This window comes from Dermacentor variabilis, chromosome 1 (genome assembly GCF_050947875.1).
Source record: "Dermacentor variabilis isolate Ectoservices chromosome 1, ASM5094787v1, whole genome shotgun sequence".
Classification (NCBI taxonomy): Eukaryota; Metazoa; Arthropoda; class Arachnida; order Ixodida; family Ixodidae; genus Dermacentor; species Dermacentor variabilis.
In genome coordinates this window covers 221,306,797-221,330,896 of record NC_134568.1, presented here as the reverse complement: position 1 = coordinate 221,330,896, position 24,100 = coordinate 221,306,797, and the positions used below count along the sequence as shown (strand labels likewise).

Here is a 24,100-nt window from a genome sequence, read left to right as displayed (position 1 = left end):
GCGGTCATGATATGCCTGGTGCAGTAATAGCAGCGTCAGTTGCTTCAGAGCCAGGGACGGATGATTGGCCTTCTTTGTAATTTCGGGAATAACAAGGTTCACTGATGTTATCGCAGGCACCATAGAACGGATGAAGGCTTCGCTGCCGGTCTATAAGATGATGGTATGCACTCTTCATGAGCGCTAATCACTCGTGAAAAAAGAGAGACAGCAAAGAGAGGCAAGGCAGGGAGGTCAACCAGACGAGCGTCCGGTTTGCTACCCTACACTGGCGGAAGGGAAAGGGGGAACTGAAAGATGAAAGCGGGATAGAGGGAACACTGTCTGTGCATGCAGCAAAGTGCTTGGAAATCAGTCAAGTCGAAGCAAGTGCCCCGTCGATACGTTAGGCTGCCGTCACTCTTGGTGGTTCATAGCTTATGATGCACGTTGAAGTTACCAGTGAAGACCAATGATCCGGTGGGCGTCTGCAGTACGTTGCAGTGCGTGGCAGCATATCTTTAAGCTAAACCCCAGCCGTTCTGACTTCAGTGCGAATATAATGATGCGGGTGAGCCATCATCACGGAGCAAGAAACATTTAGGAGTGGAAACTCCGCTGTTTGCGGCGACCAGAAAAAGTCACAAGCCCGCGGAGCCGTTATCGCGCTGGCGGCGCCTGGCGGCCTGGAAAGAAATTACCGTCGTTGAGAGCGCGCTGCATTTTTTTTTAGCTGCGGCTTCTACGACGCGCCGCATGGCGCCGCCACTGTATACGGCCCCGTCGGCGCAAACAACAATTGTGACCTTATGTAGTCGCCCGTGCTCGCTCGCGCTGACGGGAGTTTCACCTCCTAAATGTCTTACTCCGTGGCCACGATGCTAACTCAAGAGTTGCAAATACTGAATTGAGAGCATCCAGCATTTGCATGGCACTTCGCGCTGATGGAGTGTGCAGGTTGTTTAAGAGCATTCGAAGGGTATTCATCAGAGACCGGAGCATCATAACGACTGCCGGTCTCCTTCGGGCAATTTATCAGGAACCCGCGCTGTTCGCTCTACAGCCGTGCGCAGCTGTATCACTTGACGTGGCTCCGGCTGTGGTATCAGCTGCGGCATCGCCTCCGATTGTGGCATCGGCTGCGGTATCACCTCCGGCTGGGGCATCTCCTCCGGCTGTGGCATCGGCTGTACCACCGACTGTGGCATCGGCTGCGGCATCAGCTATGGCTTCGGTTGTGACTTCCGCTGTTGTTCTGGCTTTGGCTGTTGCTATAGTAGTGAGGACCAAGTTGTATTGTTCTTCGCCATGACCTTGTCAGATTTAGATTGATTGCCCCCGGCCTAGGGGGCAGAGGAGGAGGTGTTGTCGGATGGGGCGTACTCTTCATAGAGGTATCAGCGTTCTTTGAAGTCCGGCGGCGTCGGGAGCGTCACTTTCTAACGGCCGCAACAGCTTCAACAGCGTCATCTACTTCAAGATCGCCTTTTCCTTCTTCATTTGGGGGCAGTCCTTCGAGGAAGCATCGTGGGACTCAAGGCAATTGGTGTATTTGAGAACCGTGGCTGCACAAGAGTCTGCAGCGTGGGGCTCGCTGCAGCGTGAGCAAACTCTCGTGTTCTCACACACGGCGCTCACGTGTCCCAGCCTCACACAATTGCGGCATTGCAGTGGCCTTGGGATGAATGGTCGCACAGGGTGTCTAAAGTGGCCCAACTTGACGTGCGAAGGGAGAGTCTTACCCTTGAATATAACTTTCACACAGCGGGATGTGCCGAGGCGATAGACATGTGTTATGGCGACGCCATCAACGGTAGGCTTCACTAGGATCGGCAAATCAATGCTGAAGGTGCAACCGTCCACGTCGTAGATGACACCAGTAGTTGAACCACTGTTCTGGGGGATGTACGAGCGGAGCTTAACGCCACCTAGTTCTGTAACTTTAGTCAAATTTCTCAGCGCAGTCTCATTTGTGACGTCGATAGCCAACACATTTTTTTCGTGTGTTGACTCTAACGTCTGCTATTTGATTTGGCGCCACCGCTTCAAGTTGCACCGATACGGACTGTCTGTTGAGTCGCCTCAGGTTGTCGGTAGCCAGTTCTGGTACAAATAGAATCGTATTGACTGTGGTATTCTGAGTTGGTCCTACCGTTGGAGTGCTCGAAGACATGAATACCCTGGTGGTTTGTCTTCGTTTCGCCTTGCGGCTCCGCACAAGCTCGAAGGAGTCATCGGAGAAGTCCTCACTGCTAAGCGAGTAGACGCTGGTGTCATCGCCGTCGGTGTCGATCTGGAGGCCGGTCCGCTTCCTAGAAGCAGCCGCCGCTGAAGTCGCCATTCCCGGCAGAGGCAAGGGGACGTCAAGTTGCATCCGCGCCACGAACCATGCCGGCTCTCCAAAGATGTACGCAGAAATAAGTAAAAAAAACAGCCGAGCTACAGAAGTAGCGTTCTGGTATGGTATGGTATGGTATGGTATTCCTTATGCGATGGCGCACACCCACTGTGGGGGATTGGCCAAGATTTGGATGAAATTAGGCTATCTTTATTAAAAAACTGAAAATGGTAAAGCTAACTGGAGGAAATGAACAAAAATAAAATGTTTAAGAATTCAAGACAATCTCTTTGTAGCAATTATAAAATCCTCCACGGTTGAGCAAATATCCCTGTGGCACTGTCCAAGAGAGGAGGCTCCTAGAGAAAGGATATTTATAATTGAAAAGCTCAAACCAAGCTGTGTAAATCTTGATTCTAGATTTTTTCTTAAAGATGTGAAACGGCGGCAGAATATGAAAAAATGATCTATTGTTTCATCTTCTCCACAGACTGGGCACAGAGGGGAGGGGATCGCAGACACTTCGTCTTCGTCCCATCATCACTCGTGAAAATGTCGCTTGAGGGCTCTCGGCTGGTAGCGAAACTAAGGAATATGGGGGCGGGGATCTTTCACAGAGGGCGAATGAGCGCTCTGAGAGAGTTTACAGCTACGTGTGTCTGGATCATATGGTCTCTTGCGATGACGTGTTGCTGGTGTTGAGGTGCACCGAGGCAGCCCTAAACACCTGCGTAGGGCTTGACCTTGTATACTCTCCAAAGCGCGAATGTTGATCTTGCATGTATTTAACAAAACTGGTACACTGTAACTCAGAAGTCGCAGGAACAGTACCCTGTAAATCTGCAGCATAGGATGGACTAGTGTACCCCAAGTTTGACCGCAGGGAAATTTAAAGACCTGAGCAATGGTAGATAACTGCTTCTTCAGATAGATGCAGTGAAGGCTCTATCATAGGTCCCAGTCAATGATGACACCCAGAAAGCGATGCGTCTTAACATAGGATACAGGTCGACCGTTGACTGAAACGGTATACAATGATACTTGTTTGCGCGTAAAGCCAACCAATGCGCACTTTTCGATAGACACACTGAGGTCTTGTTGTCGGAGATAAGACGCCGTCATGATTTCCGCCGACTGAAGCCTGGCCCAGCACCTGAGGTCGAGTCACCACAGATGCCCAGATGCAAATGTCGTCTGTGTCTACTGACACTTGAACTGTCCGCAGTAAGTACTCAACAAGGACGACGTTGAACAATACGGTGCTCGACACCACGCCCTGCTGCACACCACATCATATGTAATGTTCCGAAGTTGGGCCATCTTTGATCTGTAAGAAAAAGCACCTCTCAGTCAAATAGTCCCGAATTCATTGATACATCTGGCCACCAACTCCCACAGCCTCACGTGTGAATTGAAGAGTGTGTATAGAACAAAGCGCAAGGTGAATATAAAAGAAAAAGAAGGAGAAGCGAAGTTAAACCATATGTGAAATTACGACACAATAAGACAAAGGTCAGAAAAGAACAATGACAGCAAATTATGCAAAATATCGAGATCTTGAAGATAAGCGTTATAAAGACAGTAGTCTGTGGACGGTTGAGTGTTGGTGATGACAGGCAGGAACATGGAAAGTTTCATGTTCTCTAGTGAACTCGCACGGAATACGAAGCATGATACAACTGAGGAGTTCGGAGCATGTGAGGATACCGTGAAGGAGTTTGAAAAGAAACAGAAGGTTAGCACGATTACGTTGGCAGCGAAGTAAGGGCAATTACTATAAGCCAACAGTGCTTGCAGAAGGTCCAGTGTCCTTGTTAGCAAAGTGGGGATGATATATGCTCTGAAACTCTTTCTGGACCTGATATATAATGTCCATGTTTGATCAAGAAATGCCCTTCCAGACGACCGACGCGTATTCGAGTTGAGGAAGACAGATTGTTGTGTACGACTTGCGGAACGGTGTAAGAGAATTGAATCCTCTCGACATTCTGCAAATAGAGCCAAGAGAACGCATACCCTACATTTCAAGGATATTAGTGTGAGCGGAAAAGTGTGAAGTTGTATCAAAAAGTACACCGAGTTCATTGATATCACAGATCATACACGACGGTATAGAATCTACAGAATAGGAAAAAGAAATGCTTGCTGTTTTCCTTGGGAAAGTCATGACTGCTCTTAGCAGCATTCAAGGTGAGGTAATTATCTTTGTTCCATTGAGAAAAAGAAAACAGGTCAGGCTGCGACAGTCATCAACAGTATGCATTTCCTTTAAAATCTTGAATTAAATTGAATTTTGGGGTTTTACATGCCAAAACCACGCTTTGATTAGGAGGTACGCCTTAGCGGGGAGACTCTGGAATAATTTTCACCACCAGGGGATCTTTAACGTGCGCCCTGGACACGGAACCACAAGTGTTTTTGAATTTCACCCCCATCGATTATATGCGGCCGCCGCGGCCGAGATGTGATCGCGCGACCTCGTGCTTAGCAGCGCAACACCATAGCCGCCAAGCCCCCGCGGTGGGTTTAAAAATCTTGGTGTCATCTGCATATACAATGAACGAAGAATTGCGAAAATTTCGAATATCGGAAAGAACGTCATTAACAAAACTTAAGAGGAGTGGTCGTGATACTGATACTTGAGGGACGCAGCTAGTTGCTATGAAAAAATACGTTTGGCCATTGACGTTAACATATCATGATCTATCAAGACAACAACAACAACAACAACAACAACAACAACAACAACAACAACAATAATAATAATAATAATAATAATAATAATAATAATAATAATAATAATAATAATAATAATAATAATAATAATAATATTTTGTCTTATACAGAAAGTTGTGACAGGGCTGGAACGCTGTGTGGAATCGCAGAAGCTCTTGCTCCAGCTGACGTTCGACATGCACGTGCACATACATTTGATAAAGGTCATTTTATATACCTTTTTCAAGACATTTCATGATATGATTTTTGTATGCTCGTTGAAGAGTATTTTCGTATGGTTTCTTTTGGGCATCACGCTGCGCGATCCGGTCCCGCTTTCGGTAATCGAATCAGCCGTTAAGCTTGAGGCAATCAGGACAAATGAATCTTCAGGAGAACGTGCTGCACTTTACATTCGTGTCACCTAAACGGCAATTCCACCGTTCCACAGTGATGGCGCAAAATAGTGATCAGTAGATTTACTGGAACAGTGCAGTGCGCCGAAAACGTCTTTTTCTCTTTGGCTGTTGCCATGCGCGCGCGCTACAGTGAACACCCCGAAGTAAGCGGCGTGAATCCTCTCCGATTTTATGACCATAACACACGTGACAACCGTACACCATATAATTATCCAGGACGGCCCCGCCGCGGTTTCAGCCGTGGCAATACACATTTCTTTTCCCACCACAGCATGACTTGGTGAGTGGCTCCTCTGCCTCACGAAAACAAACGTGCTGAACCTGGTCGTGAAGAAGTTGGCCTGATTTGTGGGAATGCGGGCCTACGCACTCCGAAATTTAAGACACGCTGGATGGATAGATGAATGCTATGAGAGTCCCCTTTGGAACGGGGCGGTGGGTTGCGCCCCCAAGCTCTCGTCACTATATTGCCTAATGTCCTACCTATGTTAAAATAAAGAAAAAAAGGGGAAAAAAGATGAAGAATTCCCATAACCAAACCCTCTAAACCCCTTTTCGGAACTTTGTTTTTGTACACCTGCGTTGTTTGTCGTTTGCCTACTTTTCTTCCACCAATCTTCCTATCGCTTTTATTGCGGACATGTTTACTCTCCCCTTGCTCTCGCTGAACCCAAGGAGGCCAGATGTGCCTAAATCGACCGCTGGGCAGACATCTTCACATTCTAACAAAACATGCTCCATCGTTTCCCTAGCTTTACCGCAGCAAGCACATGCTTCTTCTGTATCTCGCTGTATAAATTCGTGTTCTAAGGCATCATGATTTATACTTCGAAAAGTAACGAGTTTCTCTTTGAATTATCATAAATTCTTTCTTCTTTGATTTCCTTTTTTCCTCTTAAGTAGTTACTCATAGCAGGGTTCTTTTCTTTATTGCCGCCAACCCCGGGATTAACGTAGCCTTTCCGCTTGACGTTCTTTGTTGCCCTGTTGCTCACCATACCGATCGCATACTTGTTAGTAAGCTTCCTAGTTCTTTTCCTCCACTGTGAGTCAATGTTTTTTCTCTACAAATGCCACAACACTCTCCCAGCCCATTTACTTCCTTCTACATTCCTCAGTCGTTCTTCGTAATCAATCTTGCTATGATTTCACGCCAGTGAAGCAAGGTCGCGCCATCTCTCGGCGGCTGGCTACACGACGCCGTCGCGCTCGTCGGGCGGTGGGAAACATCTTGCTCTTTTACTCGGAATTCTTAGCCGCATGTCCAACGTAGAGATGAACATGTGATAATGCAAGTTGAAGGCTGTACCTTCGGTTTTGCTAAAGCAAATATCTTCAGGTGTTCGAATATTCTACTATATGGCACGTAACAAAACTGGCTCGAATTGTCGCGCTCGTATAGTTCTTTTTTTTTGGTCGGTTGATACCAATGCTTGACTTAGATTTTCGCGCTTTATGTCCCGAAAGTATTTCACTTTTCGCGTTTGTACACCTCACAACGCTATGAAATGTAATAGAACTCAAGCGTAAGTTCACATTAATCTTGCTGAATATGTGAATGTTCGGGGTGTATAGCCTATAGTACGCGAGGTGTTTCACGTAACTTGAACCAAGCTTTAAAAATATTCAAATGCTACGTAGTTGGGCAGAACCAAGGTAATGTTGTTTGCCGTCACTTGGGGATACTCAGATAAGTTTTGGCATTCCTCCTAATTAGATAATTAGTCTTAATTAATCAACTTCTCAATTATTATACTTAAATGAAAAGTGTCAATGAGAAAATTGTAGAGCGACATGAGAAACTCCCGATAAAGCTTTCTGTTGCTCGATGCGTGCTACATAAAAGTGTTTTTCCGAGCGTGACCGAATCCCGTGAATACCCGCAAAGTGCCTCGAGCGGCCAGTCGCGCGGCAATTTTGTGAGTATTTGCGGGATTCTTTCATGCTCGGAAAAACACTTTTATGTAGCCCATATTGAGCAAAATAATGCTGTATCGGGAGCTTTTTATGTTGCTCTACAATTTTCTCATTGACACTTTTAATCTAATGATAATAATTGAGAAGTTGATTACTATTTAAGACTAATTAAGTCGTTAGGTTATAAATAATGTGAGTATCTCCAAGCGACTGCAAACACCATTGCCTTGACTCGGTCCAGCTACGCGGCATTTGCATATTTTTAAAGCTTGGCTCAAGTTGCGTGAAACACCCTGTTTAGGAACATTTCTCTTTCTATTGCAAACTCACTTGCTAAAAAGGAAGGATTTAACTCCTGCGAGAACTTGTTCACTATACTCGTCATGTCAGTGCGGTGGGCACTAGCGGAACTAGTATCTAATAATTACTGAACTTCTTAATCGCTGATTTTAAGGATCTTATTGGTATAGCCGCGCTGCAGGGGGGGGGGAGGCAGGAAGCTAGAAAAATTATACTATTTTTAAAGTGACGCGTTTTGTTGATATCCTTATCGACGGAAATTCACATTGCGAAATCAGTTCAGCGGGAGCCCGCAAGAGGGAGGAAGGTTGATGAAAGGGAAGATTGTCATCCATCTAACTGTATTGCTTTTAGTATTATTAACGGCGTCCCTCAAGGATCAGTATTAGGGCCACTCTCATATATAATTTTCATTAATGTCGCTCTTTCCGCTATATTCGGTACCCTTCTTTTTCCTATATGCCGATGACATCACGATATTTTAAAAAAAAGAATCACACTGTTGATGACTGTCGCACCCTGCAGTTGGATGTGTTTTCTTTTTCTAAATGTTGCAAAGATAATAACCTCACCACGAATGCTGCGAAGACCAAAGTCATGAATTTCACACTCAAAACAGCAAGAATTTGTTTTTCTTGTTCTGTAGATTCTGTACCGTCGTGTAAGGTCTGTGATATCAATGAACTCCGTGTACTTCTTTATACTTTACAGTTTTCTGCTCACAGTAAACGCGTTGCAATGCCGGGTATGCGTTCTCTGAGCTGTGTTTGCCGATTATTGAGTAAATTCAATTAGCCTACATCGTTCCGCAAGTCGTACACAACGATATGTCTTCCTCAACTCGAAGACGCGTAGGATCATCTGTAATGGCATTTCTAGATCAAACAGAAGCCCATGCGCCGGCGTTGTTACAAGGCGGCAGCGGAATTTTATGACTGAAAATCCCATCAATCATGTACTTCGGGAACCTTTGTTGCCACCAGAGCTATATGCGACCAGAATGGCCAGTCGCAGTTGCGCCGTCAATTCAGTATGAAAGCTGCAAAACAGCGCAGCATGTGGTCAAAAACTATGCAACCTGTTAATGGAGTTAACAGCGCCTTCAGGAATAGCAACCCTAGGAACCTCTGCATGAAGTGTGGCTGCGCTTGTAGATTGCTAGTAACACCAATATGCTGCAAATATTTAACCAGAATATAGATTTCCTGCGCAAAGCCTTTCTGTCTGCTGTTTACACAGCACTGTATTTCATGCCCTATCGCAAGAGCTCGAGAGATGACACAGCCTATTTCACGAAAAAAATCAAACTATCAAATAGAACCCAATAGCCTTGCATGATATTTTGTGTGTTCTTTTTGTGAGCAATGGCTAATATTCCTTATTGCATATCCAGTTACAGTACCCTACAGACAAAGCTGCAGGGCACAATAAAAACTTGATTCTTACCAAATTTTCTTATGTCAGTGTCCTTCTAGCATGGTTAGACAAGCAAGTATACGACTTGCAGTGACAGAAAAGACGCAAAAAGCCACCTTGTTGGAGACAACGAGCCAGCTCCAAATTGAAGTCAAGCATCTGCAAGGTTGCGTCATTTTCTCCAGCTCGTGGGACTCCTCTACGGACAATGAGCAGACCATGCCTTTGAGAACTTGGAATACATAGAGGTAGGCTAATAAAGGCTCCACACACCACTAGACTGGTGCCTCATTAGCTCATAATTTTCTTCATTGTATGTCGTAAGCATACGAGATAAACAACATGCATTTAAACCAACACAAAATAACTTCAGTGCTGATAATGTCACCATTTCAAAGGCCTTATGGGCCTTTCGAAGGCAAATGGCCTTATGTCACCATAAGGCCCATTTCGAAGAACATGCTTTATAAGATCATGCTTGGAGGACTCTGAAACTTGTGAGTTTACGCTTTAGAAGATGATGAGGCCTCAGGTTTTGGTTTTGTTATGCTTGACATGGGCATCAGATATGATTAAGTAGCCCATCCTCCGAATGTCCAACATGTGCCAAAGCATAGCTGAGATGTGCTTGCAGACGCCACCAGCTAGACACGACAACCCTATTTTATGCTTCTATCAGCATGCATTGTACACTATGTCGCACGGCTTAACACACAGCACAATGCCTCGACTCTGTCTTTTATAAGAGTAGCTGTTGTGCCATGATGCAACAATACGCTTGACACTTTGTGCAACTTAAAAAGCCTGTACCCAAAAACATCGTGTTTTTTTGCCTCTGATGCCTTAACATTTTTGGGAACACCCATCATCCACTTAGTCCAAAAGCCCTTCGACACCAAAGAATCATGGCTAGTCGCCAAACTTACCTGCATGGCCAACAAAATAAGACATAATGAACATGCTTCGTCCATAAGCACATTGAATATAAACTCAGTGCATGCTCCAAAAGTTCAGAGGCAACTTTCAGGTATACTTGTTTTATGATTTACCTTTTTTAATAATGCGCTTTTTTTCAACAGTGAACATTATTGAACATTATTGAGTGAACTTCTCAATGCTAGGTATAGGGAGAGGTGTTCGCATCACAGTTTATCGCTCAATTTTTTAGCTGGATAAAAACCATCTAATTCGCTCTGTGTTCTTTGTGCGGCAATGTAAAGTACTTACTATGCAAAACATAAACAACATCCTACGAAAATACCACCTAATATTATCAAGTAACGAGCATCTGAGAAAAGCGTTCCCGGATGTACCGAGGGTTGCATATCACCGCCACAGGAACTTTAAAGACATGTTAGTGCATAAAAAAGTCAGTCAACATCCTTCCCCCGTAATAAAAGCATGTTATCGCCCCAGGTGCAAAGCCTTCAGGCGCCTTCAAAGTGACATTAAAATTAAAAGCACCGCAAATAGTTATGCACATGAAGTGAAAACTAGCTTTACTTCTGCTAGTTCGGATGTGATTTATATGCTTGAATGTTCCTTCTGTAAGAAACAATATATCGGTGAAGCGGGACAATCAATGAACGTCAGATCAAACGGACATCACGCGGACACAGCTAAAGAGCTTCCCAAAGCCGTCGCCGAGCATTTCAATCAACCAGGTCATAACTTTGATGAACTTAAACTCTACATCCTACAGTCAAATTTTCGTTTTGTGCGAGACAGAAAATACAGAGAATCATACCTTATCCATAAGTTCAAGACATTGCAACCAATAGGCATAAACGTTTCAAATGGAACTTTAGAATCTATTCCAACCTATATGCAATAACACTTAGTTTGGTTGCTTAGTGTTTTTCCCCTTCCTTTTATTCCCTTTCCTTCTTTTATTTATATATCTATTTAATTTCACTTATATATCTATTTAATTTCAGCCGCCCCTCCTATTATCTCTGTCCGAGACACGATAGCCCGTGACCTCCAGCGAAGCAGATAATAGAGGGGTGCTGTGCACACGGCCGTTGGCACGCCGGCTGACACACGACCGTGTCACCGGCCATGTGCGCAGCACTTCTTTATTCTCAATTCTGCACCCTCGCCGCTAACACACCTTCGGTCTTTGCCGCACCCACCCACCTTACCCCTTCTCCCCTTTAGAAGAACCCTACCTAACAATACTGTGCCGAGGAAAGCATATGTCGCCTTGAAAAAGACAAGTTCACTTGTCGAAACGTTGGCTCCCGCTTGTGCCTTGTTCTCGTTTTGCTCAATGTAAAGCATTGTACTTCATAAGTAAGCTGTATGCTTCATAAGTATGCATAAGTAAGGGCCACGTTTGAAAGTGAAAATCAAAAAATTTCAGTGTGTTCCGCGAAGTTGCGCATATGCTCTGACAAAGCATATTGCTTAGCGGCGATCGGTGGTTTAATGTCTGAGATATGCTGCTTGTAGCATTTGCTCAAAACGTAAGAAAAATTTAGTACTAACTTTTGATGTAGTGCAGCTGATTACAAAATAATTTCGCAAAGATTTTAACCACGAAGCGACAACTTATTTCATTTGTGACCAACGCCGCTCAAATATATATTAAAAAAACATAAAAACGTCCTTGCGGGTTACTTCCTAATTTCGCTGGATCGCGGTACACATACGCGATACTGGGAGTACCCGGACCATAATTTGTAGTATACAATGTTTTCTCATGAAAGCAACCGAAGCATAGGCAAACACTTTCTCGCGTCTATAGTACTTTAAATGAAGAATACAAGTAACGCACAACCAGCAAGCACCCTGACAGTTTTTATAACTCCACACTGTACCTGCGCTTCTCTTATGAGAACCTTGTGGCAGCAGAAGTGTGATTAATAGCGTTTATTTTCTCAAGACACTGTATCTTCAGCTTTTAAGGCGCCATTCTGTCAATGAAGTTTCCAACGATGGGGGCGATATGTTTGCGGCGGAGGTTAGCTCTCAGCGAAAGGGCGGTCGCCAGGTGACAACCACACCGTGCTATTTCTTTCACGTTTCGTGCACAGAATATATATGCAAATCCAGGTGATTGTGGGCTGTGCACTTCCTACGTGAGGAGTGTCAAGCGGCGCCATGTTCTCTTCCTTTTGTACACCCATGGCGCCAGCGCTGTAAACTGGCATGCACATTTAACGTAAACTGACGTGCACACTTAATCCACAGGGCATTGTGAGATTGCCTGTGAAAGGTCAGTTCAGGCTACAGTCGCTTGCGCATGTCTGTTTTTTTTTTACCGTATCAACTGTAATAGTGCGCTTGTCGCCCTCACCTGCGATGGCTTATGGTGTCCGCATTCCCAAAATAGTTTGCTCTCTCTTTGATCAAAGCGAGCTAGCGCAATTGAGAGGGATTGCCTCTGTACACAGTAGCGAGGAAGATCACAGAGAACGTGTTCGACGGTATCCTCGCGACCACATTCATCACACAAGGCGTGCTCGACCATTCCGGTTCAAAAAGCAAAATACTTCGTAAAAGCCACATCTAGACATAGCCGATAAAGCAGGCTTGCAAATGCCACCGGAAGGGCTCCATCGCCTGCCTACTCTTCATGAAGGAGAGGGCATCAATAAAAAATAGGAACAAGGGAACAACAGTATAAGGAAAGAACGAGATGACAGATCACATAGGCTAAAGTAAAACACTGGCACGGAAAATAGTAGGCTCGATCTGCAATCTGATCAAACCAGGAGTCTAGCAGTCGTGTAGAGCACAAGAGATTATTTATCTAAGCAGATTATTTAGTCAGAAACTATTTATCTAAACAGCACTCTACTTTCTTTAATATCGTAGAAGTTATAGTTATGACTCAAATGTTATTTCGAATATATCCTTTTTTTCAAAATCTTAGACTAAATTAATACATTATTCCCCTGACCAATGAAAGTGCCCCTGTCTTCTTGAACATTCCCCCGTAGTAGATGGGCCCAGTTATTTGAGGAACAAGCAGTTATGCAAGCAAGCAAAAACAATATGGCAGACCTCACTGTGGTAGAATCGCTCTGTCGCAGTAAATGAGTTCGAACCGAAGGAATCACTGAGATCTAGTGTTTTGTTATGTCTTCATTCTTTCCTTAAAATATGTCGTATATACTTTCCCTCTCTCACAAAAATCTATTCATTAAAGGATAATAGTCATTTTTCCTGCGGTGTTCCAACTAGAGACTTTTCTGTTTCGAGCAAAATATGTTAACCACTCGAGTGGTCTTCAGTTTGAAGCAAATTTCAAGTACGCTCGCCTGCTACCCAAAGCGCTGTTAACACGTTCGTTTACTGAATGCAATATTGAATTGGACCCGAAATCCGCTACTACCGAGAATGGCGCTAGTCGTCAGTTTCACATAGGGAGCCTATATGTAAGCTGTGTCGCATGTGTGCTGTACAGGCGCCCAAATCTTTAACTGGTGTGCGCGAGCGGCGACTTTTCCGTGCGTCAGCGCCGTATGACGGGGCGCGGCTGGAAAGAGTCTGAGGCTAAGCGCATGCGGACAAAGCGCGCTCAGCTGGGCCCATCGTCTGCTAAGCTGTTTCCAGCCTCGCCCCGTCATACGGCGCCGACGCACGGAAAAGTCGCCGCTCGCGCACACCAGTTAAAGATTTGGGCGCCTGTACATGTACATGTATACAAGAGTCTTTCAAAAAGCATAAGAAAAATAATGGCAGTGACTTTGTATGCCCTTTCCCTAATTCTCCATGAGCACACGTAAAAAAAAAAGAAACAAATCCTTTTTCTATTTGATTCATTCTAAACCCTTCGACTTAGCATGCAAAGAAGAATATTTCTGCTTTTATTACATTGGATTAATTATCTGGCGATATTAAAGTAGGAAAAAAGTAGCATGATATGGAGAGTTGCTTTGGGTAGACCTCGACTAACGAAAGTAGCACCGTGTGAAAGCGTGATTTGGCGCACAGCTGCAAATGTTCTTTTTTTTTTTCTTTCTTGAAATTTCGCACAAGTTGGGGCGCATGACGGTGAACATGAGGCTTTTGAAGTATACGTGTAGCATTCTTCCTTTTTTTTTCTTTTTGCATCAGCCGTTTACAAGTGCACACGTAGCAACAAGCAAGCTATGACGTCATATAATGTCAGGATTTGGGTACGTGCAACAAATACTGCGTTATCTAAGTTTTGGTTGTCGACTAGTGCCTAAAACATACATGAACATAGATTCCGATTCTTTGTACGTTGCAGAAAACGCTTTACTTTATATCTGCACACTACATGCACTTATTTTTTTCTATCGATTTTCCAATCCTGCCACAGCCTCAAAAACTTAGGTGAGCAGTATGTGTAAATAAAAGAATAATCTCGGAATATTTATGGGTACACTGCCGTACGATACTTATAATGCTGATTCTCGTTAGGTCTACAGTAGCCTACACAGCCATATGCATATTACATTTGTCCTTTTGCAAAATAAACAATAGTTTCCCGGGACTCAGCGTGTTTGGATTTATTTCGAGAGATAAAGAGAGAGGAGTGATAAGAGAAAGGCAAGGAGGTTAACGAGGCTGAGCCCAGATTCTTACCATGCACTTGGAAAGCGGGAGAAAATGATGAGATTAGGAAATGTTCACAGTGCGCACGCACTCACATGAACAAACCTCCATTGTTCAGTCTGTCACAGGCGATCATATAAGGTGGTGAACCTCAGGAAGCGCAGCAGTGCCTTCATGGCCTCGCATTGCCACCCTCTGGGACTTCATTACAAAATGACCAATAAAGTTTTCTACTACTATTACTACTACGCACGAGGCTACAGTCTCAGGGACTTCTGCTCTTCGATTCTTGTGAGCCTGTCGTCTAGTTTCCATAAAGCAGTCCGAAGAAGTTGCCTATGATCTTAATACGAAGGGCAGGCACACAGCATATGCTTTAGAGATTATTCTGTGCCACATGTGTCCGAATTTGAACTGTCCGCCGTTCCCATTACGAAAGGATAGGCGTTCGTAAAGCAACACCGATTTTAAGGCAACAGAGTATTTGAATCTTCACGTTGACTAACACCGCGTAAGAGTTCTAATTTCTATCTACTCAGTAGAATTATGTGTTTACTTAACACCGCCATTGCATTGATCCTGACAACTATAAAGCGTGAAGTTGCTCAGGAGAGAGTGAAGAATGTGTTGAAACTTACCACTAATGCTGAAGACAACGGCTGAAGTTGCAGATTCCTGCTTCCGCAAGGGAGCGTCAGAGTGTGGCACGGGAAAGCAAGTTCATCTATGCTCTTGCATCGTGGATCACTTTATTCTTCGCTCATCTGTGAGATACGTGCTTCCTTTGACATGTCCTCTGGCTCGCCCGTGAAAACTTCAGTCATATATTTCTAGATTTTCTTCATAGGTGTAAATTTTATTGACCTTCAACATTTTCCCTCTAAATTCATTGCAGTGCAATAAAAAATAAGATGAAGACAGAGGAGTGAACTGCTTGCTGTTTATTGGCGAGAGAGAGGTTACATCGGGAAGGACTACAAAAGGACTTGAAAGGACTACAAAAGCTGAGGATGCAGAGCAACGTCTTGAATATGTACACAAACTAGACGATGCTTTGTTGGGGGTGATGCTCCTCGCCGAATTTATGTACACTTGTACAGACTGGACCAGAAAGCACGGGAATGAGACCACTGCATGCGCAGCATTTCACCACAGGCACCACAGAAACTATGCTTGCATAGATGCTTAAGCGTAATGACACGCTATCGTGCACTTTCGCTCGAGACAAGAAAAAAGAATGCCCGAGAACTTACTGCCTCTGATGAAGCGATGTCGAGATTTTATATTGCATGCAGCGAAGAGCTTCATTCGGGCTTAAAGAAACTGCACAGGGTTCGCGCATTCATAGTGAACATATATCATCGATTATGTAAAAGCACGTGAACAAGCATTTTAACCGACTGAAACCCGTCGAGCGATTACACGCTGTGCATTTTAAGGAAACGAGCAAGAAAGTTTTCCATGATGAACAAGCCTCAAAAGTACGACATTCTCGGCAAAGCTAAGAGTCCTACGTTTGTTTTGACATCAATCTGCAGATGTCATTTGGCAGAGTAAAAGAAACACCACGCCTACAAGTAAAAACGTAAATTCAGCATGTGCTGAGTGGAGCTCATTCTTACCGCCGTGGAAGCTGGCGAATGCGTAACGTGAACGATCAATGAAGCAATGGAGAAAAGTACAGCATCCTCTGGGACCATATAAGTTACGTGACATTTATAGTTGTTGGCCACACCACAGGTTACAAAAGATTTCACTCGTAATACAGGGAGTTTAATTTACCGCCACCGAAAGGAAAACGGCTCAAAGCTTCTAAATACTTGGTCTCTCAATCAAGAGAGCGCTTCCCAAGGGCTTTACATTTGTCAGGCTTCTCAGCATTAACGTCCTTGCCTAAAGTTTCTCGTATAGATTTATCAAGCATTAATATAAGAGCATCACTGGTGGATCTACTAACTGAGCGATGTGTGCAAGGAGAGCGTCACTTCACTACGCGTTCTTAAACCATATAGATTCACGAAAATAGAAGTGTTCTTGCTACCTTCGTGTGCGTAGATTCACTCTAGGGCCGCCACACACCATCCCAACTTGCACGTTTCTGGCTAGGCCACTTTAGCATGAAGCGCTATCCGGAAAGGTAGGATAATCTTTCTGCAAACGAGGCTCTGCGTTCTTTGGGATTGCGTTCTTTATTGCCGAGCGTGTCCGCAGTACGCGATTCCGCCTTCTTCGGCGATGAAAACATTGATTACCTAAGTAAGTGGATTGGCGTTCCACGATTGCGAGCTCTGCGAGCCACATTAGACCAGAACGTTTATGTTGCGACTCCCTAATGAGGTTCGTTTTCCGTGGGTTCGTTCATGGAAATGCCTATCAGCATACCACGACTGATCCTTATGCCTTGAAGGCGGCCTGCTGATACCGCGGGATGAGCGGTATGGCGCGAGCCACGTCGGAGTCGTCGTGGAAGAACACCTTCTCCTGGCCGATCTTGTCGTTCAGGTAGAAGAAGTCGGGGGAGCTTCGGCACGGAACAGCGTCCTCGGGGAAGGCGCAAGTGAGCGAGAATTGGTTGAACACCGTCTGGTTGCCGCAGAAGAAGCTGTACTGCTGCACCTCCGTGCTGCCGTCATCCTTGGGTACGACGTTGCATACGTGGAAGATCTGGCAGTTGTTGTCTACGTCAGCGAAGTAACCATTCTTGGCTGGGCAGGTGAATGAGGTCTTCACGGAGCCCACAATAAATTCGACGCCGTCCGGGAGCTCGTAGGCAGCTCGCTTGCTCTGAAGCGAGAGAGAATATTAGTTTTTTTTTAGAGTGAAAATAGCACACTAATCAGAAATAGCGGGTTTATTTAAACATTCTAAGGATCACAAATATTAAAACGTGCCGAAAATTTTTTTCCTTTTTTCCGAAACCTTGCCTGATCCTTAAAAGTCAACAATATCGAACATCAGTGTGCTCGAAGCGTAAGAAAGAGGAACGTTGTGTATGCATGCAAACTAACATTACGAAAGGCTTAGTAACGTAGCAACTCTTTCTCATGCTGTCAGAGTCCTCTATTATGAGGATTATACCGGGTGTCCCAGCTAACTTGGACCAAGACTTAAAAGAAACTGTGAACTCTAGAGAAATCGTACCAACTGCATATTAGCGGTTTTCGTGTGTCCTTACAACCAGTATTTTTTCGTCACTAAATATAATTAATTATTTGTTTTTATTTTGTCACCTTCTTAATTATTGATCCAATCTCTGCTATGTCAGCTATAAGGTTGTAGAACGCCTGAAATAACCTCAGCTTTAAGCCTTTGTTTTTCGATCTAAAGTTTGCTTGGTTGTTTTTCCGAGAAAAGAAAAGCCTGCGAAATAATAATAATAAAAACACACGTGATTGGGCGCTTGCGCGACTGCTATTGTGCTGCTCTCAAGCGTGCAATGGGTGAACAAACCCGGCCACAGTCCGACTATGACAATTTACTCTCTCTCTCGTTTGGATGAGTCCACCCGATGTAGAACCTTATGAAGCCATTTCTATCTAACGGGAAAATTACTGTAGCTGTAATCACCTTCCATCGTTCTCAGGCGCTTCACCCTTTCCTTCCTTGAAAAAGACTAAAAAAGCTGCTTCCTTCTCTTTCGCAGTGTTGTACACTTTATCGGTTCGTCAGCGCTCGGCCAGAAGCATGCACTTGCACCCTTATGCGACAGTTGTCTGAGTACCAGATGCCTACAACCGGCGTAACGACCTGTCACTTTCCTGTGACCACAGGTGGGCTGCTGCTGTGCTTGTTCACCCACTGCACGCTGGAGCGCAGCACTACAGCAGTCGCGCAAGCGCCCCACTACGTGTTTTTTTTTTCGTATATCGCGGGCTTTTGTCTCTTCTCAGCTGAAACAATCAGTCAACTTTAACATGAAAAAGATGTAGTAATGCAATGAGGGGGGCTAGTTGGTGAACGTTCATGGTTATATTGCGCTCAGTTTTACAAACACGATATTAAGGAAGGACAGGACGTGGACGGACGAAGCGCAAGGTCGCTTCGTCCGTCCACGTCCTGTCCTTCCTTAATATCGTGTTTGTAAAACTGAGCGCAATATAACCATGAAAAAGATGTTTCAATCTGAGGGTATATGAGGCATTCTACAATTTCATATTTGACATGTTCGAGATTCAAGGAATAATATAGAGAGTTGACTGAATAAAAGCAATTTATTTAATATTTAGTGATGTAAAAATACTGGCCGTAAGTACACACGACTACCGCTAATACGCATTTGATACAATTTCTCTAGAGCTCTTCTTTTTTTTTATCATGGTCCAATTTAGCAGGGACGCCTGGTATACAAGAGGATACAGCGTAAGTTAGTGAAATATGTTGTTTGTGGAGGCCACAGATACTCCGGACACTTCTACTGAGTCTACTTACCCTAGGAAGAGCAACGGCGACAGCGAATAGGGCAATAGCTGCAAAACAGAATAATGACATCACGTGAGGTTGTATGAGCGACGGCAGGACTTGTCCTGCAGTGCTAATAGACTTTAATTAGCATGTATCCTGCCATAAGGTTGGGGGGAAGCGAGTACCCAAGCTGACAGCGGTGAGTTATTCCTCCATCGAAGCGCAATAATTTATGACTGTGGAGGCATATTCATTCCCATTACAAAAAAAAAAACTTGGCGAAGAATAAACAACGCACACACACAAAAAAAAACGATACGTAACAAAATGATAACGCAAGTCTAGAGATTAAGAAAAACAAATAAATAAAAGGAAGAAAATCAAAATTTTCTTTGCAACATAAACAAACTGTCAGAACTACTCATAAGCATTTTGGGACAACGTGGTTAGGGCATTCAAAACTTTGAATACCTATTTCAGAAGTTAACATAACACTTGAACTTTGAAGCATGAAAAGTCAGCCTAAGTCCTCTACAAAAAAAAAAACATACTCTTCATTCTAATTCATTCCGTTATTTACGTTGACTTAAAGAAAGCAATTCCGACTGCGCCACCGCATTCCATCCAGCAGCGAAGGGTAAAATACATTCACATTGAAAAAGAACTGGAATGAAACCATTGTGCTATTTCGGCTGACATGCAGTTCTGCCTGAAGAGGAAAAGAGCGCGAGTTGAGGCGGACTTTTTCGTATTGTGTTGTTATATTGTGTTAGCGCGTGCAGATATCTGCCAAAAAAGCGTGCCATGACGCCAAGTGTCTGTGAATATCTGTAAAACCTAATTAAAGACCAAGAAAAAAGCCAAAATGACAAATACACGATGCCGCGACAGAGGGAAGCTTTTCAATTGCGGCAACATTATATAATGCCATACTTCATGTATATGCGGTGGCTTTCAAAGGCAGCGTCCAGCGTCACTACCGTTACTGCTTAGACTGAGCTTTGCATATTGGTATACCGTGTTTCGTGACAGGAACGCACTGTTTTGCAGAGGTTTGAAATCTCCGGACGCTCAACACGCACGAATATCTTCGACTTTATCACAAAGAATAGGCTTGCGTTCGCTGCTCATATTTATAAGCTGTAGCAGCGGTCGCTTTGTAGACTAGCTCTATTTAATACAATTTAAGAAAATGGAATGAAATGAGCAGACAGATTCTGAAATTGTTTGACTATACAATTTTCTGCTCTATCTTGACGCCAAGGCGAGTTTCAGAAAATAAATCTGAGTGTTCCCTCATACACACGTGTTCAAAACGAATGCAAATTTGGCATGAATTAATTGCTTCCCTGATGTTTATCTTCTATCCAATATTTCAGTTTCTATGACTAGAATCGTGTAAATTGAACCAATGCGAACGCAGAAAAAGCGGAATAAATAAAATTTAAAAGAAAACCCATAAAACTCCGGTCAACGAAGCTAGTACGCAGCTGGGCTGTCGCCTACGGCAGAGAATAAGAAAAAAAAAGATGCGGGCATCGACAGATGACTATTTTCAGATCTGTAAGGTAGGTGCAATTATTTGTTGTTATATATATGATACGCTTGTTCTATCGAAGTCTACAAGCAAAACAATATGCGGTTGTACATGCACTTAATGTAAAACCAGAGTACCACTTCCGACCTCTCGTCACAGTGCCATCCTGATGTCGCGCCACGAACTTTGAATATTAGTTAAAATATTAACTTTCATTCAGGTATTTGTATGTGCCCAGCCTTATTAGGCATATCTCTTTTCTATAACAATTTATTTCCCCTACCCCTTTCTACAGCACAGGGTAGCCAGCCGGTCTGAGAACGAGCTAACATCTCTGTCTTTCCGTCTAATTCTTCTCCTCCGTTCCATCATATAGAAATACGCATTCACCATATCGTTTTCGTTATCTGACAGTTCTGTTAACCTCTGGCAAACTTTCCTAGTAAGTAAATCTCTGTGGCTGCGGTGTAAATATTACACTGCTGCCGTTTACTAGTGGTAATATGGAGTGCCTGGCTAGCGAATTAGCGTTCACTGAGCGCGCTATGCGCCCGTCAGCAAGAACGCAATAGTGTTGTTCCGCACCTTCCCTAGACTGCCGGGAGGCGACTCTCTTCTAAACTTCCCTACGAGCGCGCCACTTGCTGCTGGGCATGACACCTGTGGCTTGGATGTCGATAGCGCGTGATGGTTATCTCTGCCGCGTCTATTTGGCAACGAAAGTAAATAGAACTAGGTTCTCGACATAAAATGTAGGAAAGGGCAAAGTTAGTGTCTGCTGTAGCTGACCACGGATGTTTTCGTTGGAGCAAGGTCACATTCGAAGTCAACAGATTTCTATCGTTTTCCGATACTCGCTCAAAGGTATGCGTAGCGCGCACGCGCCTCTCTTTTGGCATGAGCGAGCCTTAAAACTTAAGTCTTCTAGGTCTCCTAAGAGCACTCTGTTAGTGCTACATGTCGCGCCACCCTTTTGGTGTACCTGCGTGCACTTGTACATTCGTTTTCTGGGTGTTAGCCAAGAGTCATAAAAGCAATTTTCCGCTTACCTGCTACGATGACGTACTTCATCTTGAGCGATGTGGAGCTCCAGTGGCAGAAAAGTAGGAACTGCGTACGCGAGAATAATATTGAAGAAAGCTTTTCTTTCTTTTTTTCTTTTACATGACAGAAATATTGGTAACCCTATTGCACGTTGTTTTTTGTATGCCTAGAAGAATGCCCCGATTCTAGAACTGATATAGCTTGGTGGTGCAACTCTAACACGGTTTCTTTACATCTGAATTTATTGTTCCATAGTGACACAGATGAAATGGGTCCGCCTTATAGGTTGTTGGTTATCTATGTGTTTACCTTTGGTACATCGCGGTCTCGACAAGATCTTGCGTAGATAATTGCGTGCAGTTTCACGCTGAAAAATTTGCGACATCGACTTTCAAGTACACAGAGAAGGCACCTTCCTTTACAACGTAAAACGGCCCAGCATTTGACAAGGCGGAGCGCGATATTCAAATCTTTCATTACAACACGCCAATCACAATTGCAAATGTTCGATAAATATCTTGTATCGCTTATGCTTGCTAATCTAATCGTAAATGCAGTGATTTCACCAACAGAGTGAAACTCCATACCTAATCACTTACATTTTGAAAGTACGCGCTTCAGTCCTGATGGCACACCTTGAAAACGAAGCAAGAAATGAAGTGGTCGTCTTGTTTTACGATCTTGCTTCTCGCCACGATTATTTGTGTCCTTCACCTGCAGGCAGCACACTGCCATGCAGCACACATCCTGGTGTCACAAAGTTAAGTTCGGCCTCGGCGGCCGCATTTCGATGGGGGCGAAATGCGAAAACACCCGTGTACTTAGATTTAGGTGCATGTTAAAGAACCCCAGGTGATCGAAATTTCCGGAGTCCTGCACTACGGCGTGCCTCATAATCAGAAAGTGGTTTTGGCACGTTAAACCCCATAATTAAATTTTTTTAATAAAGTTAAGTTAGCGCTTGGGCAGAACATTCATGAGCATGCCTTTGTAAAGCTATCGATCTGCGTTAAATAAACAACGCCCCCTTATTCCTTGATGGACTCGTAATTGAAAAGCTCGAACTTTTTCCGCAATAAGAGCTGTCATTAAGGATGCCACTGCTAAGAGCATTTCGCTTGGCGGGCCAGTAAGTCCCGTGAAATGCTTATGGATAGAATACATAAAAATTTTTCGAAAATATAAAGGTTTGGTAGACATGAACTAGAAAGTCATTATAGGAGAGGAAAAGAAAGAACATCAGGCGTTTTAGTTACTAGTAGGGTGCCACTTGGTCACTATGAAAAAAAATGATTGTAATAGTTATGCAGGAAAGTTGCTGGTACGGCGAATTAGTGTGCTATTTAAAGAAACACAAAAACGAAGTGTACAGCACAGCGTAGTCGAATGCAGAAGGCTCTTGGTGCGCTGTATCCGGAACCGTCTTACGCTCTTCTTCAAGTCGGCTGCGACGCATATTCCACTGGCTTTCTTCTCGTAATGAATGTTATTGAACCAAGAAAGAGATTATAGGTGTCTCTTTTGAAGCTGGATATACTACAGTGCATTTCATCCTTGGAATAGATTAGATTGTACAGGATCTTTTCGAGGTCATTGACGCTATTCATAGTGACATCGCTAAGTGATCAAAGGATGGCGAAGTAGCTGTGACGGTTGCGTCAGTAAACGGGTAGAGAGTTTGAGCCCGAGGAATTCGGGGTGCATTTTACTATGGGTATCAGTGGATGGGTCATTTATATGCTTACGGTGCTCCTCGCATACGAGAAATCACCAACAAGAGCGCTAACTTTCGAAAACGCGTTATTAATATGATGGCATCTCGTCATGAACTTAGACGTCCTTAGACGTGCTGCAAGAAACAAGGATCAGCAATAATATTATCGCATAACAATCACGTTAAACAGTTAAAGCTTCCCCGTAATTTTTGCACTGTTTATAGTTCGCTCGTACACCGACAGTATAAGTGCGCTCTGCACAGTACTATATTTCTGCTTCTTGCGTAATTGAGATACACCAAATTTTTAGGAGGTCTGCAGTGAATCTCAATTCGCAGGAGTTGTCATAGGTACGCGTGCAAACTCCGTCGTGACACTTGCAATCAAGACTCGCATCTAACTGTGCGAACAAGTCCTTCTAACCGTCGGTGAATAATTTGGAGAGAAAAAAAACAAGGACATTTGAAAAAGCGAAGTCATCAAAGACCACTGGCGGCTTGCATATTTTCGCGAAGCGAGCAGCGTGCCGTGGGCTCTTCTCATGGAGCTCCATGAAAAGGTCCCGGAGCGTTCCGGTATCTGGCTCCATTTCAGTTGCGAGTGTCAAAATGTGTTCGTAGCAAGGAGGGATTCACTCACCGGTGGAGGGAGGACGGACGTGAGAACTGTGCGGCATGCATGTGCCGATGAGATCCCTTTTATACGAGCTAGGTGAGGGTTCGCGTGAAAAAATGTCGTCATTCTCGTTTCCGCTAACCTTCCAAAGAGCCGCCTTCTCCAGAGCGTC

General features: G+C 44.1%; 1 protein-coding gene across 2 annotated transcripts; it reads right to left on the bottom strand.

Moving 5' to 3' along the window:
* Window positions 1-15,542: 15,542 nt before the first annotated feature.
* On the bottom strand, window positions 15,543-24,069 carry LOC142557591 (U-scoloptoxin(01)-Er1a-like). Of its 2 annotated transcripts, none has more exons than XM_075669552.1 (4): window positions 23,953-24,069; window positions 21,604-21,664; window positions 19,045-19,082; window positions 15,543-17,400 (listed from the first exon to the last, which is right to left on the bottom strand). In XM_075669552.1, exons 1-4 carry the CDS (start codon window positions 24,052-24,054, stop codon window positions 17,011-17,013), a joined length of 591 nt encoding a protein of 196 aa, XP_075525667.1. In that variant the 5' UTR covers window positions 24,055-24,069; the 3' UTR covers window positions 15,543-17,010. The 2 variants fall into 2 exon arrangements, with proteins under 2 accessions (XP_075525667.1, XP_075525671.1); XM_075669556.1 differs by lacking the exon at window positions 23,953-24,069 and adding an exon at window positions 22,198-22,322.
* Window positions 24,070-24,100: the final 31 nt, after the last annotated feature.

Excerpts from the sequence above, each read along its gene's own strand:
- LOC142557591 (XM_075669552.1), bottom strand. The coding sequence starts at position 24,054 with ATGACGACATTTTTTCACGCGAACCCTCACCTAGCTCGTATAAAAGGG. Across the intron at positions 21,665-23,952 it reads CGTCCGTCCTCCCTCCACCG|TTCCTACTTTTCTGCCACTG; the intron begins GTGAGTGAATCC and ends TCGCGTACGCAG. Across the intron at positions 17,401-19,044 it reads TCGCCGTTGCTCTTCCTAGG|AGCAAGCGAGCTGCCTACGA; the intron begins GTAAGTAGACTC and ends CTCTCGCTTCAG.